The sequence below is a fragment of the Oncorhynchus gorbuscha genome, linkage group LG24 (assembly GCF_021184085.1).
Source record: "Oncorhynchus gorbuscha isolate QuinsamMale2020 ecotype Even-year linkage group LG24, OgorEven_v1.0, whole genome shotgun sequence".
NCBI classification, from domain to species: domain Eukaryota; kingdom Metazoa; phylum Chordata; class Actinopteri; order Salmoniformes; family Salmonidae; genus Oncorhynchus; species Oncorhynchus gorbuscha.
Genome location: NC_060196.1, coordinates 35,647,708 through 35,663,367, shown reverse-complemented (window position 1 = coordinate 35,663,367; position 15,660 = coordinate 35,647,708). Strand labels below are relative to the sequence as shown.

The window sequence follows — 15,660 nt, the reverse complement described above, 5'->3', positions numbered from 1 at the left end:
AGTCAATTAAGAACAAATTCCTACATGGACAACTGTGAGTTAATGGATATGACAATGTATATTTTTTATATAACATTGAGAATCAATGTTTTTAATTTAGCCTTTATTTAACTAGGCAAGTCAGTTAAGAACACATTTTTATTTAGTTATTAGTTACTTTACACATGAGCTCTTTGTAGCCAAGAGAAAGTGACATAAAATAGTTTAGTTTTCAACAAGTGCTTTATGTAGCAGCTAGCTGTGTATTCCTCTGATATATTTTGATATCTGTGGTGGTGTGAAACTCAGTAACAGCTTTCCAGATAGTTTACTGATAAAGTCAATAAGAAAGAAACCACTTTGTTGATAATTATTTAGTATGATGATCATGAGTGACAAAAGTATCAAATAATATACAACTATGACAAAATATGTTCAACAAATAAATGTTGCTTGGTGCAGTGCGTTGAGAATGACTAAGTGCCAATTCCACTCCAGTATTAGGCCATACAAACAGGAAACAATAGCATTATAAAAATGTCATGTTAAGGTTTACTCAAGCTTGAACATCATATACTTCAAATCATACGATTGGTGAGAGTACAAGTGTGATGATTAATAACATTTTCCTTATAGCAATTTAATTCAACAGGTGACCACACAATACAATAAAGGGAAACACTCAGAGGCACTTGAAAAACGGAATCTTGAAGAAGAAGTCTTCAGATCAATAACACAATTTTCCATTTTCAGGTGTCCGCATCGTCTGATTTCTTCAGCGTCTTCACAGCCACTTAATAGTGAGAGAGCCAACACTATATTGCTTGTTGAAACTGTTGTACTGTCAGATCCTCCAGTCCAGAGGACACTAGTATTATTGTCTATAGTCAGGTCCAGAGCCGTATCCATCTATGGCTCTGGTCCAGTTAAGACAGCCATGCAGACTGAGGTCACCTGACCTAGAAGTCAGGCAGACCATTGCATGTGCGATATGTGGGAGCTGCAGGCATCTGTTTCAAGTAGCCTCCTAAAATGGCACCCTATTCCCTATATAGTGCACTATTGTTGACCAGAAAACAATGGGTAATACTATATGTAAGGAATAGGGTGCTATTTGAGACAAGCTTTCAGTGTCCTGGGTGTGGGATGAAATAATCATCTGTTCTCAACACTGGGGGAAGCTCCTGATGCTGCTGCCTACTGGGGCTGGCTGGTTTCTGTAGAGACAAAAGTTATGGATTTAAATTAAATTAAGTCACATGTGCCGAATACAACAGTTGTAGACCTTACCGTGAAATGCTTACTTACAAGCCCTTAACCAACAATGCAGTTCTGAAAATACAAATATATCCACTGAGAGCAATGGACAACTAACATTTAATAATAATAATATAGAGCCTCCCGAGTGGCACAGGCGTCACTACACACTCGGGTTCAACCCCAGGCTATGTCGCAGCCAGCCACGACCGGGAGATCCATGAGGTGGCGCACAGGTTAGGGGAGGGTTTGGCCGGTCTGTATGTCCTTGTCCCATTGCGCTCTAGCGATTACTTGTGGCGGGCCAGGTGCATGCACGCTGACTTCAGTCACCAGTTGTATAGTGTTCCCTTTGACACATTGGTCCGACTGGCTTCCGGGCTAAGCAAGCAGTGTGTCAAGAAGCAGTGTCGCTTGGCAGGGTCGTGTTTCACAGTAAGGTCTACAACTGTTGTATTCAGCATTTCATGCATTTTTTAAACTTTTATTTAACTAGGCAAGTCAGTTAAGAACAAATTATTATTTTCAATGACTGCCTAGGAACAGTGGGTTAACTGCCTTGTCAGCTTGGGGATTCGATCTTGCAACCTTTCGGTTACTAGTCCAACACTCTAACCACTAGGCTACCTGCTGCCCCCCATATGACAAGAAACATTTGATTTTGATGTACTAACGTTATGACATTTTTTATAAACAACTGAAAAATGCCTCTTCGGCACCTCCAATGTTTTGAGCTGTTATAGACTTCCGACCTGTGCATGGCAATAATGAGTGATTGGAGGGGCCAAATAGGCTTTTTTTTCCAGATGCTTGTACATTCTTATTTATACCTTTTTTTGGAAGTACATACCAGCCGTAACTGGAGAAAATGAAGATAGTTGCTCAGCGAAACTCCACAATTGGTGATCAGCAAGCGTACTTTGACATTATAACACTTGCAGAGCTGGTGAATGACAGTTTGAGTTGGAACTTCTTGGGTGTTACAGAAGACTTTGCTAGAGGCATCACTACAGACCCTGGTTCTATTCCAGGCTGTAACACACCCAGTCATGATTGGGAGTCCCATAGGGCGGCGCACAATTGGCCAGGCATTGTGCGGGTTAGGCCAGGTTAAGCAGTCATTGTACATAATAATTTGTTCAGAACTGACTTGTCTAGTTAAATAAAATAAAAAACAAGAGATACTGGTTCAGGGGGATAGTGATTAAGTATAGGAATACAGCATTTACACTCCAAATGGATATTGCCTTAATGGTTGACTGAGATGTGCATTGATTGATTGACTCCTCACATTTAGAAAACTCGGGACACTAATGGTACGGAAGATCTTTCTGAAGGCACCCGGCAGGGTTCCTTGTTCCTTCTCTGCCTGAGTGACATGCTCCTCCATGACATTCACATTGGAACCCACCATCTTCACAAACACCTGGACACAACACCAGGGAACAGAGTCAGATACAGAACTACCATATCTGTGCCCCAAATATAGAGAATAGGGTGTCATTTGGTACACTGAACATGTCAGGATTTCAATGACATCATCCTGGTCATTAACAATTACGTTAAGTAAAACACACTTACATCCAACTTGTCAATCTTTCTGTATATTTGTCTCATCTCTTCTGATTTTCTATGGATTTGAGGTAGGTTCTCGTTGACAATCTGTGATGTGTCGTTGCGGATCTATAACCAGAACAAGAAAATGTAATTTCTCACCCACTTTCACAGACAAAGACATGAGCAGCACATACAGGGATGCGCACAAATGGCAATTTACCATAAAAAGCTATGTATCAAACTACAAAATACAGAAATACATGTCCAAGTAGTCAGCCCGAACAGCAACAACATTCTCAATAAGTAACGGTTACAGAAACTATAATTGTAATATGTTGTTTATCTACTTTAGTTGAATGCACTGACTGTTAGTCACTTTGGATAAGCGTCAGTTAAATGACCAAAATGTGAAAATGAACATACCAAAATGAACTGCAAAGCACACTGGGTATTATTAGCGTTGTGTCAGTCAGAACTCATTACAATAATACTCAGCATGTTTTGCAAATGTCAATTTTTACATATACAATTATATTTAGTTACTTTGGCACAGGGGTGTCCAACCCTGTTCCTGGAGAGGTATCTTTTCGTTGTAACTAACCTGGTTCAGTTTATCAACCAGCTAATTATTACAAATCTGGTGTGCTAGATTAGGGTTGGAGTGAAAACCCACAGGATGGCAGCTCTCCAGGATCAGGGTTGGACAGCCCTGATTTCGCAGATTATTTTATCACACCATAGTGCCACCAGACTTCTGATACCAATGCAGGGTGAGGGGCATACAAAACTGAAGCGCATAAAAAAATAAAATTGTATAGAAAAGGATTCTAGTATTTTGAAAATACAAATTACAGCTCCTGAAAGTATCTTAAAAAAATCAAGAGTGCAGTTCAGCCTTGTGTAATACACATTACTCAAGTAAACGAAATACATATTTCAAATACTGTCGATCTTTGAGCACGTACCATGTCAAGCATTCCAACAAATTCGTCCACCCTAGTAAGCATTTCCTCCAGACTTTTCTCCAAACCCAGGATCTGTGGGGTATAGAAAGCAGGACATGGTTATACCAGTCGAGTGACATTTCTCTTGTCACGCGTATCCAGTTATAGCTAGCTTTGGCCAGCGCTATTGCACCTCCCAGCATAGACAGTATAATATATTTTACATCCATCAGAAAGGTTGTTTAATTCTAACCTCGTCTCCAGCAGTATCTCTGATGTAAGAGGAGTAACTTAGGGTAGTGTGTCTCAGGATATCATCCTCCTCGTTGTGGTCTGGGTCCGTTTCGGGTTCCTCGGAGTTGAAGCTCGGACTCCGCAAGAATGCTGCGTCGAAGCTGGTGCTTTGCGACACCGTACCATTGCTTAGGGCCTCGCTCAACATGGATAAACTGCTCACACTCTGCGACACGATGCCACTGTCCCGACTCACCTCGGCACTGGACTCCTCCAGTGGGGAGAGAACATCTACCCTATTTTCCATCCTAGGCTCCATCTTTCCCCCTTTTGTTTATTTATGTTTTCCGCTACCGCGTTATGATTGTCAGCTGATTAAATCACGTGGTTGAATATGTTGATGGCGGCTTACAAGGATCAAGTAGAACTAAGCGAAAAGGCGCAATGTTAAATCAGGGCTCTTTCTCACTAATTTCCTCTTAAGTTGAATACTGAAATCTGATGACTCAATCGCCATTAGAAATTTCCACAGTAGAAAATGGGAATGAAAAACTGGACAGCAAGTGCATTTTAAACCTTTATTTCAAAATGTATCTCCCAAAACGTACAAAACAGTAAGAAAATATAAACACAATATTCACAATACAATTCAAATTAATTGCATTAAGGGTTTGAATTTCAACTGTGGAAATTAGTTGAAGTGATACTTACGGTTTACTATGTTGAAAGAGAAACTAGGCCTACTAAATATTGATTGAGCAATTACAGATCAAGCCCTAATATCCATTCAATTGTTGTTTACATTTGAGTGCTCAGTACATATCTGGACTAAAATGAATTAAAAAGGCACAAAGTGTTTTACAAACCTTTTCTCCAATAAGTGTGGAGAATGTATAGCAATGTCTGTACAGCATCATCATCATCATCCCATAGAATAAAAACAGTCCAGTTTACATGATATGCTGAAATATTCCCCATCAGAATCATCCTCGTACCATAACACCTCATGGAATTATTTGTTCATACGTCATTGTTTTTCCCTTGTAAAAATCTATTATAAAATCCATATGTACATTAAAACAATAGACATTTATTCCAGAAAAATCTAGATGTTTCTGTAATAAATATAAAACCTGTAATATTTCCTAGGTGTGAATATGTTGGCTCACACAGTCGATGGTACAGGGTATTACCAGAAGGGGGAAGTGACCAACACATTATAGCACTACTCAACAGGGTGGAACTGACTGTGCATAGTAAAGATATGCATGGAATAACCACACTATGGTCATAAGAACAGTGTCAAGGTAATCACAGCAGCCTATGGGGAGAGGAAAAGGAAAGAGCAACACAAATGACATATTTGTGAACCAAAATAGGGTGATAATCCAATGTTAATCCTGGAGATTTAAAGAGTTGAAACAACAATAAGACTGTTAAAAAAAAATTACTTTGCAAACCTTGACAGCTTAAAAGCCTTGAACTACAATGTGAATAATGGTGAGAAGAATCCCATACAAAAATCAAACCACCAATGGATGAAGGCTTAGTGTCCCACAGAATCCATGTACTCTCTGAAAGTTAACCATATCATGGATGGATAGATGACGTTTGTTAACCAAAGTACCACTGGATCCATACATGGGTCTCAATGTGTGTGCCCAACACAGTGTAGGAAAGTGAATGAGTGAGGTTAAGCAGATGCAGATTCAGGTGTTATCACCTTCACCTCTTAGCAGTCCTGCCTGCTGTAACAGGGTTCACATCCCCCTGCCTGCTGTAACTAACAGGGTTCACAGCCAAGTAGGTGAGTAAACAGTAAAGATAAGGATTTATTAGCGGTGAAGTGAGAGGGGTGCTACTCAGATAGTGGCTTTTTTTCCAGAGAGCATGTTGCATTCCTGGAGCTCCAAAAACAGACAACCAGTGGAGAAGACGAAACAGGATATAGACTATGTTCAGTGTAGGAAGTATTGCTTGATAGCAGTTGAAAATGTACCAGGTATAAATGACTGCTGGTAAGGGAAGTAAGAGTTTTAGTACATGTGATGATCCAACACTTCTCCTTATTAAAGCTTAGAATCATTTATTGGAGAAGATAAATCACCTGTGAATACACAGGTAAAATACAGATATAGAGAATCAGTAGACAGGCAGCATTGTACAGAAACATAGAATTGTTCTTAAAAACAAAAGCTCAAAGTTGGTCCCAAAAAGGAGATCGAGGTTCAGATTAAAAGTGGCCAATGAAGGATAGCAGGTGAACCCCATCAGGCCTACACATTAGTGGCCTAAAATGCTCATTTACAAGACATTGAAAACCTTAAAACTCAAACAATACAGAATAAACTGTCCTTATTTGTTTTATAAAAAAATGTAACAAAATTAGTAGGAGGTTTGAGGAACAACGTTCATTCTCATGGTGGGTATACCGGGCAGGGGATGCTCCAGCTCACGTCCAATGTGTGTGTGTAAGTGTGTATTATTAGTGTAGGTGTGTGTATTATAGGGTGATGACTGTGCCATCCTCTTCCACCCCTCCCCGGGGCAGAGCCAGGCTGTGTCGAGGGTCCGTCCTCATGGTGCTGAGGATTTTGTGCAGGCTGCTGTTGCTCTCCCGGAGGGCTGGGTTGCTGCTGTGGTGCTGGGTTTGGTGATGCTGCGGGTTCTGTAACTGGGGCTGCTGGAGGTTCAGGTCCCTGTGCAGCATGTAGCTGAGGCTGCCGTGGTGAGAAAGGCCATTGAGGCTGGGCTGGGAGTGGGAGGAGGAGGTAGAAACCACAGAGAGGGGTCGGATCGGGGGGTTGGTGGGTTCCACGGGGGCCTGGGGAGGGGCTTGGGTATGGGAGCGTGACGTTCTTGAAGCCACGGACACCATTGATGCGCTGGAGCGCCTCGACGGCCGCTTGAGGGTGCTCTCGATAACGATGTCTGACTCCTCATCGCTTTCCAGCTCGTCGGGGTAGCCATGGGCACCGGTCGCCATTGCTGCGGTGGACAGGCTGGGGTAGCCGGTGGAACCGCTGCTGTCTGACGACTGACCGGAGCTGCCAGATATCCGGCTGGCTCGCACCACATTGTTCCGCTGGTTCACCGGCTTCACTGTGACAATCAGGTTGTGACTGTTGGCGATCATCATGTCCGTTACCTGGTCTAGCGTCTTCCCAGTCACCTCAATGCCGTTGACCTCCAGGACCTCGTCATTGACGGCCAGCAGGCCCGTGCTCTCAGCCAGGCCCCCAGGCACCATGCGGGAGATAAAAATCCCAGGCACTTTCTCCAGGCCATGGGGCGTCACCCGTACGCTTGTCCCATCCCGGATGTAGAACCCCAGGGGTTTGTCAGAACCATGGCGGTAGAGACGAACGCGGCGGTGGGACTCTGGCAAGATGTCCACATCGATGATGGAGGAGACTGGCCGGAAGTCCTGCGGCATGCCAATACGGATGTGAGGTCGCTTCCTGTTGACGTCGTTCCGCAGCGCCACCACAGCCTTCTTCTTTCGGGTCAGAGAGTGAGTCCCATAGTTGCTGTAGTCGACCTCCTCTGAAACACAACAGGAGAAATAGAACTGGTTAGAGCCTTTTCTGAAACCCAGAACAGAACTGCTAAGAACTGAAACACAGAAAATATAGAACCCGTTAATTAAGGCCTCTGGAAGACAGGAGAAAACAACTGCTCAGAACTATGTCTGAAACACGGAACAGAACTACTTAGAACAGCTTAGCTCTCAGGAACACTTCACTTGAAGCATATGAGCCTCAAATGGTGAGCAGATGTTTTCCTTTGAAAGAACACAATACATAAAGGTTTTATTTGTAGCAAGAAATGTACGCAGTGCTCATTACCATACACGTCAACAGGTCTTAGTCCAAACTCCTCTAACTCTACCCCTGGGTAAAGCAAGCATCAACCCTTCATGTTTTTAAAAATGGATAAACGACCAAAACACACATAAAACTGCAAGATGACAACATGAACACAGATTAACTTTATTCCAGACTTGGGACATCAGAACAACAGAATAGTGAAGCTGCCAATACATTCCAGATTGCAGTCCTAGAGTCATTAATAAAACGCTGAGAGGGCAGAGCAGAGCTGACAGCGTGGGGGTGTGTGTGTGTGTGGGGCGTTCCTGTCTGTGCTGACAGTGCTGACAGAGCTGTCCCGCTTTACCGGTACTGCTTAGACAGCTGCTGTTGGGGAGGCCCTGCCTGCCTGCCAAGCCAAACCATGGCCAAAATGGGACCAGAGTCACAGCGTACTGACTGTTTACCAGTCCCACTCTAAAGAAACACCCACACAAGGAGTTGAGGACAAAGGGAAGTTTATCATTAAAACTCCACAGCTTGTTTACTGTGAAATCCTTTCCCTCCACTTCCCTCAACTTCAGAACTGGGCTGAACTTGTGGCAGACCCTGTTGCACTCTGGGCCGTAGAGAAAGCCTGACGAGTGTTGCTCTGGTGTAGCTCTGCAGTCAGTGGGATGGAACAGAACCACAGGAAGAACAGTTGGAATCAAACACCAGGATGGGATTACAGTTGGAATACCGATCATTCTGAGCTTCAGTTGTACACGACTCGCTGTCTGCAAGCAAGGGCAATGGAGTGTGTTCAAGCAAAACTATTTTCACAGTTCAAAAAATATATAAAAACATTTCAACCAACCCAATGTCTAGGCTTAGGCGGTATACGATATACTGGGGTATTTGGGGAAAAAACAGGATGGTTTTTCAATACCGTCAAAACTACTTCTTTGAAGTTCAATACATTTGAATATTTATAGCAACTTTTTAAGTTAATACCTACAGTCAACTTGTGCAATACGCTCGGAGACAAAGCAGATTGCCCTTTTCATTCCACCCCTCACATTATGAACAGTTGAGCCAGTCACATGTTTGTTTGTAAATAGCATAACATGAGAAAGCGGGAGCTGGTGAGTCCAAAGCATTGTATATCTATCGGTAAGTCTCTGTTGTGCAGCGCACATGAGGTGATGAAGTTACACCTGTATGCAATTCACTACTACATTTTTGCCATCAAATATCTTACGTCTTTCTGCCGTGTTTGAGAAGTCAAAAAGCTCTAGATCAGTTCTGTACGGATGCCATTTTTTCCCTGTGCTTCCTACTAGCATTTTTCCCCCTCCTCCTTTCTTCTCCCCTCTGCTCCTTGTACACATAATGCTCTTCCTTCAGAAAAGCATTCATCACAACTTTGTTCATTTGCACAATTTCTCTCATTCACTTCCGCTTGTATAATGTAAACACTCACTGAAAATGACATTAGGTAGCTACTATCTATCCAGCTTGACAATGACAGGAAGAGAAATAAAGAGAGACAGAGAATGCCAGAAACAGAGATACAGTATGATAGTGAGAGGACTGCTCAGGCATAATAAACTCATCCTGTGATCTTCCTCTCAGGACATGTCTGTACTGCTAGCTGTGTTGATCCAGATCCAAGGAGGAAGTTTGTCCGGACAGTGTGAAGCAGGAACAGGAACTAGAGGTCCTACGGGGGGATGGGGGAAGGGACGGGACATCCACCACTTCCATGGCAATGGGCCACGAGTCATAGTCCCTCCTGGGGTGGACACTTGCCTGGGTGTATGTGTTTGACGTTATAGCATATGCAAGTGGGATAACCATATGATCACGTGGTATAGATGTGTTCCCTCTGCTGGAAAAGTGTGTTAGTTCCTATGCTAAAGTATTTTTTGGGGGGCCAATTCTCTGTGCTAATAGTTTCAGTGGGAGTATTTTGTGCACCACTGTACTGACCCAACCTCCCAGGCCGACTAATGACTTTCTGCATCTCCTCCCCACCAATGACAGAATCTAATGACAGGACACAACACACTGTTTTAATAACGCTGTTCTGAAAGCAAACTGCTGCACTCCTTGCTACATACACAGATGGCCACAGCTAGGTTTGCAAAGGGTCGGAAACTTTCCGGTAAATTTCCATACATTTCCCATAAATTTTCCATGGGAAGTTAAGTCTGGGAATTTGGGGAATTTTGCTTAAATTCATTTAAAAGAAATTCATTTAAAAGAAAAAGATTTCTGCCTGAAGCCCATACATGCCACAGCGTACATGTTGGACCCCAAGTATGCTGGCAAGAGCATCCTGTCTGGTGCAGAGATCAACAAGGCCTACAGTGTCATCACTACCATGTCTCGCTACCTTGACCTGGGTGAGGACAAGATTCTTAGTAGTCTGGCAAAATACACTTCCAAGCAAGGGCTTTGGGATGGAGATGCAATATGGAAGTCGTGCCAACATATCTCATCAGCCACCTGGTGGGACTTTGGCTCTTTCCCATTTCCTCCAAATCCCACAAATATCAGCTGCCTCAGAGCGCAACTGGTCCTTGTTTGGGAACACACACACCAAATCTGACCAATACAAGGGTTGAAAAATTGGTGGCCATCCGTGCAAATTTGAGGCTTGTTGAGCCTGACAACAAGCCATCCTGAACAAGGTTGGAAAGTGACAGGGAAGACGAGGCCTCAGAGTCTGATGTTCAAGAGGCGGACATTGAGGAGGTCTAGTGAGAAGACATGGAAGCCTGAGAGGAGGACAACCAAAGCTTTAGTTCAATCATTTTACAGATGTATGTTGAAAATGTTTTTGGGAGATGCAATGGATAATTGGGGATCATTCAATATTCACTTTCTTTCGTTGTTCAGTGAAATTATCCCATGTGAAGTGTCAACTCATTGAATTAAAGTTCAATTCGTAACTAAATTGCTTTTAAAAATGTAAATTGGGAGAATTTAATCATTTTCAATTATGTTTACTTATGATTAGGTAAAAGGTTTATGTTTGTCTCTATATGATATGGTAAATATACCCAATGCAAAAAACATCTATATTTAAATTATATATGAATTTTCATATATTTCCATTAATACCCATATATTCTCACAGAAAGTTTCAACCTCTGAATATTCCACAAAATGTGCAACTCTAGCCACAGCTATAGAAGGTACAGAACCACAAGCCACAGAACCTAGTCTGGCCAGCTCTACTGTGGATTTTCATATAGAAGCCACTCTGCTGGCTCCAGCTCCTGCCCTGCCCTGCCGGCTCCAGCTCCTGCCCTGCCGGCTCCTGCCCTGCCCTGCCGGCTCCAGCTCCTGCCCTGCCGGCTCCAGCTCCTGCCCTGCCCTGCCGGCTCCAGCTCCTGCCCTGCCGGCTCCAGCTCCTGCCCTGCCGGCTCCAGCTCCTGCCCTGCCCTGACGGCTCCAGCTTCTGCCCTGCCCTGACGGCTCCAGCTCCTGCCCTGACGGCTCCAGCTCCTGCCCTGCCCTGCCGGCTCCAGCTCCTGCCTTGCCGGCTCCAGCTCCTGCCCTGCCCTGACGGCTCCAGCTCCTGCCCTGACGGCTCCTGCCCTGCCGGCTCCGGCTCTTGCCCTGCCGGCTCCAGCTCCTGCCCTGCCCTGCCGGCTCCAGCTCCTGCCCTGCTGCCTCCAGCTCCTGCCCTGCCGGCTCCAGCTCCTGCCCTGCTGGCTCCAGCTCCTGCCCTGCCCTGCCGGCTCCAGCTCCTGCCCTGCTGGCTCCAGCTCCTGCCCTGCCGGCTCCAGCTCCTGCCCTGCCCTGCCGGCTCCAGCTCCTGCCCTGCCCACCCTGTCAGAGAGAGGCTGGAAAATACCCGTAGACACCCTTTTCTGTTTCACTGCTGCTTTCAACTCTTGTTTTTAAGAAAGCTTCCCAAAGCTTCTGAATATCATCAAAGTAGGGTGCAGAAATTATTCTTAGTTGTCGGGTCGAGGCAGCAGGAAGTATAATTATTTAGATTGAAGCCAGACAGGCTTTTATTATGGGGAGGAATTTATGCCACAAGTGCAAGTCTGCTGATGGGAAACACATTGAGGCTGTACTGCTCCATCTCATTACCGAGGTGGACTGGTGCACCAACACTTCCCTCCACCGTCCCGCCTTTAGTCCCAAAACCCCAGGCACACCTTGTCCCAAAACCCCAGGCACTGATGAAACTGAACACATTCCCCCCACTGAATCCCAAAGTCCTTTCCAAACTAACAAAGTTGAGGGTCAAGAAAGAGTCTCTGAACTATCTGAGAAACACAAGCGAGAGAGAGAGAGCGAAAAGGGTGGTATCTCACCAAGATCCAGGCCACATGAACAGACTGCTGACTAGAATGGAAAGACAATTTATACAAACACAAATAATTGGATGGTAAGATGGCAGGACAATTAGCCCAGTAATGTAAGAGCTGCAGCCTTGTTGGATAAAAGAGAATGATCATCAGAGCATGTGGCTTCTAGAGCATCGGGGGGGGAAATGGAATTTAGAAAAAGTCTGAATGCGTTGAGTCAATACCTTCGCCTGATGTTGACTGACGCAGCACAAAACAAGACATGTAATAAAGGTACTAATGTGGAGGGAATACAGCTAAATAGTTTGGCATGGAACTGAAAACACTGACATGAACCAAATAAACATCTTCCCCAAGAGAACTCATCTGAAAACTAACGAGGTGGCACCCGAAATGGCATCCCCATAGGCTCTGGTCAAAAGTACTGTACCATTTAGGGAAGAGGGTGGCACTTAAGTTCTAAGGTACAACAACAGCCTCAACCAAGCCATGTGATGCTGCCAGTCACCTGACCTGGCTCTCCCATCCCAGTATGGGTCAGGGTTTAGGGGTTAAAGGTGAAGTGTCTAAATTCCTCTGTTTGTAAGAGGGCCGAGAGGGCCTCCCACCCACAATCCGGTCAGACTGCCAGGCTTGCTCTGTAGGGTTTCACCAGTCAGGAATGTGGCGCTTGATGGATATGGAGATATCTCTGGACAGGTTTAACTTAACTCAGTTTCTGTAGCTGTGGCTACTCTAGCCTTGCCTAGTCCTAATCCTGCATCCCCTTTAGGCTGGGCTAGGTCTGAAATGTTATCCTATTCCCTACATAGTACTCTCCTCTCCTCCTTGTTAACTGGACCTGTGAAAAAGAGCCTATTTTCAAGTCCAATAAAGGGTTTTATGATCAGTTATTAGGCCTCCCCATGTGCTTTGTTCTCAAACACCTTGTTGTACGTTTAGTGCTGAATGTATGTATTCGCCAGCAAGCGGAATGTGTTGTCCAGAATGTAGCCTACTGGCCACAGCACAGAGTACAACGATAAACACAAAGTAGAAAAATACATGTTAGATTTTGAGCCCATTTGTTCAGTTCAAATCTAAGAACAGTGCATATTGTTGTGATGTAGTGTTGTCGTGATAATAGGTTCACGTTGATGGAAAAACTAACATACATTAGTCTAGACTAATCTGTATAATGTTGTGGCAGGTAGACTAGCGGTTAGAGCGTTGGGCCAGTAACCGAAAGGTTGCTAGATCAAAACCCCGAGCTGACAAGGTAAAAATATGTCGTTCTGCCCCTGAATAAGAATTTGTTCTTAATTGACTTGCCTAGTTAAATAAAGGTTAACAAAAAATAATATAAAAAATGAACTCTGCATAACAAAGACTGGCAAATAATGGTAACATTCTACACCTCTGTGACAAACCAATCGTAAGCCTGGCTTTACAAAACGTTAATAAACACCAAACACTAGCTTTACAGAACATTCATAAGCAACATAACTCACATGTTGACGTGAGCCTAACGATCTGAGAGAACATTCAGGGTCTTAGTTGGTGTTTGTGGACGACAACACGTGGCATATTACACCTCCGTTACGCAACAGTTATGATGCAGAGATGTTTGGGAATCTCAGTACCTCTCTGTTCACCAGGTATACTGTAGGCATCTAGGATCCCCTCTGTTCACCAGGTATACTGTAGGCATCTAGGATCCCCTCTGTTCACCAGGTATACTGTAGGCATCTCGGATCCCCTCTGTTCACCAGGTATACTGTAGGCATCTAGGATCCCCTCTGTTCACCAGGTATACTGTAGGCATCTAGGATCCCCTCTGCTCACCAGGTATACTGTAGGCATCTAGGATCCCCTCTGCTCACCAGGTATACTGTAGGCATCTAGGATACCCTCTGTTCACCAGGTATACTGTAGGCATCTCGGATCCCCTCTGTTCACCAGGTATACTGTAGGCATCTAGGATCCCCTCTGTTCACCAGGTATACTGTAGGCATCTAGGATCTCCTCTGTTCACCAGGTATACTGTAGGCATCTAGGATCCCCTCTGTTCACCAGGTATACTGTAGGCATCTAGGATCCCCTCTGCTCACCAGGTATACTGTAGGCATCTAGGATCCCCTCTGTTCACCAGGTATACTGTAGGCATCTAGGATACCCTCTGCTCACCAGGTATACTGTAGGCATCTAGGATCCCCTCTGTTCACCAGGTATACTGTAGGCATCTAGGATCCCCCTCTGCTCACCAGGTGTCGCCTACGGGAACTAGACCCTGAATGTTCCTTCAGTTTGAGTACATTACTAAACAGACTCCTCAGAACCATGTTGGTCAGCGAGCAGTAGCCAGAGAGGAACAAACCAGCTGGTTTCTGCCAGTCTGGTGTGAGAGATTGGAGGTTAGAGGTCAGGGAGAGAGAGGGGTGAGAACATCCACCCCCAGGCCAGGCTTGGGCTAGCCACTGGGAGTGACCACTGGAAGAGATGTTAGTATGTAGACGTGACCCTGCTACAGACCCCTGCTAGGCCTGATCAGCCAGCTCACTGAAGAACACATGACCTCAAAGATCAAGAGCCTCCTTTAAAAACAGCATGGGTAACCAATACTCTGGGCCAACAAACTACTCTGGCTTACGCAAACACCACTCACACAGCTAGGCTATCTATCTTCCATAGAGACAATAAAAAGAGTCTTTCCTCCACCACCACAGGAACAAAGTGACTACCCACGGACTAAACAGTGACTAACTGCTCTTACTACCAGCATGGACCAGGGGTGTCAAACTCATTCCATGGACCTAGACAACCAGGTGAGGGGAGTTCTTCAGTGAACTTAATTCAATCAATCAAGTGCAAGGGAGGAGCGAAAACCCGACATGGAATGAGTTTGACATGAGGTAAAGACCATAACCACCACAGAGAGGTGTATAGAGGGTATGCAGGGCACGGGACACGGCTGCCTTTCCCATTATGTCACTGGTTGCCGTGGCTAGCCTGGCCAGAGATTACTAGAGAAATTCCCCATCCACTCATCTCCACACCAGCCACCAGAGGTGTTGCATCACCTGCACGGAAAGGGTCAGTTAGAGGTTCTAAAAACCTGTGTGATCCCGTCTGTCCGTCCAGCATCAGGGAGGTCTGAGTTGCAGCAGTAAGACTGCTGCCAAGGCATTCCTTTAACACTAACATGGAAAAAGGGAATCGCCTAGAATTTAAAATAAGCAAAGATGTTTGCCACGGTAGCAGGGTAAGGGGGGAATGTTTAGGGGCCTAAGAACATCCACATAGTAGATGACAGCTAGAGTGGCCGATGAGGGAGGACATTATTTAAGTTCCAGCTCTACCATAACAACAGAAATATCCTGTCGTCTCGCTCGTCACACACGAAGTTCAAAGAAAAAGCAAGACCTATTAGACTGACCCCTTCCAACCACTGCTCCTCCAGAACTGGGAGCAGAGCTAGAGGCTGGAGACAGGGGAAGACAGAGGAAAGCCTCTGGAGATTTGACTTTACTCAAATACTCTCAAGAGACAGACGGGCGAGGGAGGAGCTCGTGCTCCCTGAGAGTG

The 15,660-nt window shown here is 44.8% G+C and overlaps 2 protein-coding genes across 2 annotated transcripts in view; both read right to left on the bottom strand.

Annotated features, from left to right (window-relative positions):
• Positions 1 to 154: 154 nt before the first annotated feature.
• On the bottom strand, positions 155 to 4,339 carry LOC124012822 (biogenesis of lysosome-related organelles complex 1 subunit 4-like). Its single transcript, XM_046326808.1, has 5 exons — positions 3,991 to 4,339; positions 3,759 to 3,830; positions 2,818 to 2,919; positions 2,528 to 2,662; positions 155 to 1,196 (listed from the first exon to the last, which is right to left on the bottom strand). The coding sequence occupies exons 1-5, from the start codon at positions 4,288 to 4,290 to the stop codon at positions 1,107 to 1,109; spliced, it is 699 nt and encodes a 232-aa protein (XP_046182764.1). The 5' UTR covers positions 4,291 to 4,339; the 3' UTR covers positions 155 to 1,106.
• A 196-nt stretch (positions 4,340 to 4,535) lies between these two features.
• LOC124013017 (partitioning defective 6 homolog gamma-like) overlaps positions 4,536 to 15,660 on the bottom strand; it is a 46,160-nt gene continuing 35,035 nt past the window's right edge. Inside the window, exon 3 of the mRNA XM_046327122.1 lies at positions 4,536 to 7,517. Coding sequence (XP_046183078.1) covers positions 6,475 to 7,517 — 1,043 coding nt within the window. The 3' untranslated portion in view covers positions 4,536 to 6,474. The remainder of the gene's footprint in view (positions 7,518 to 15,660) is intronic.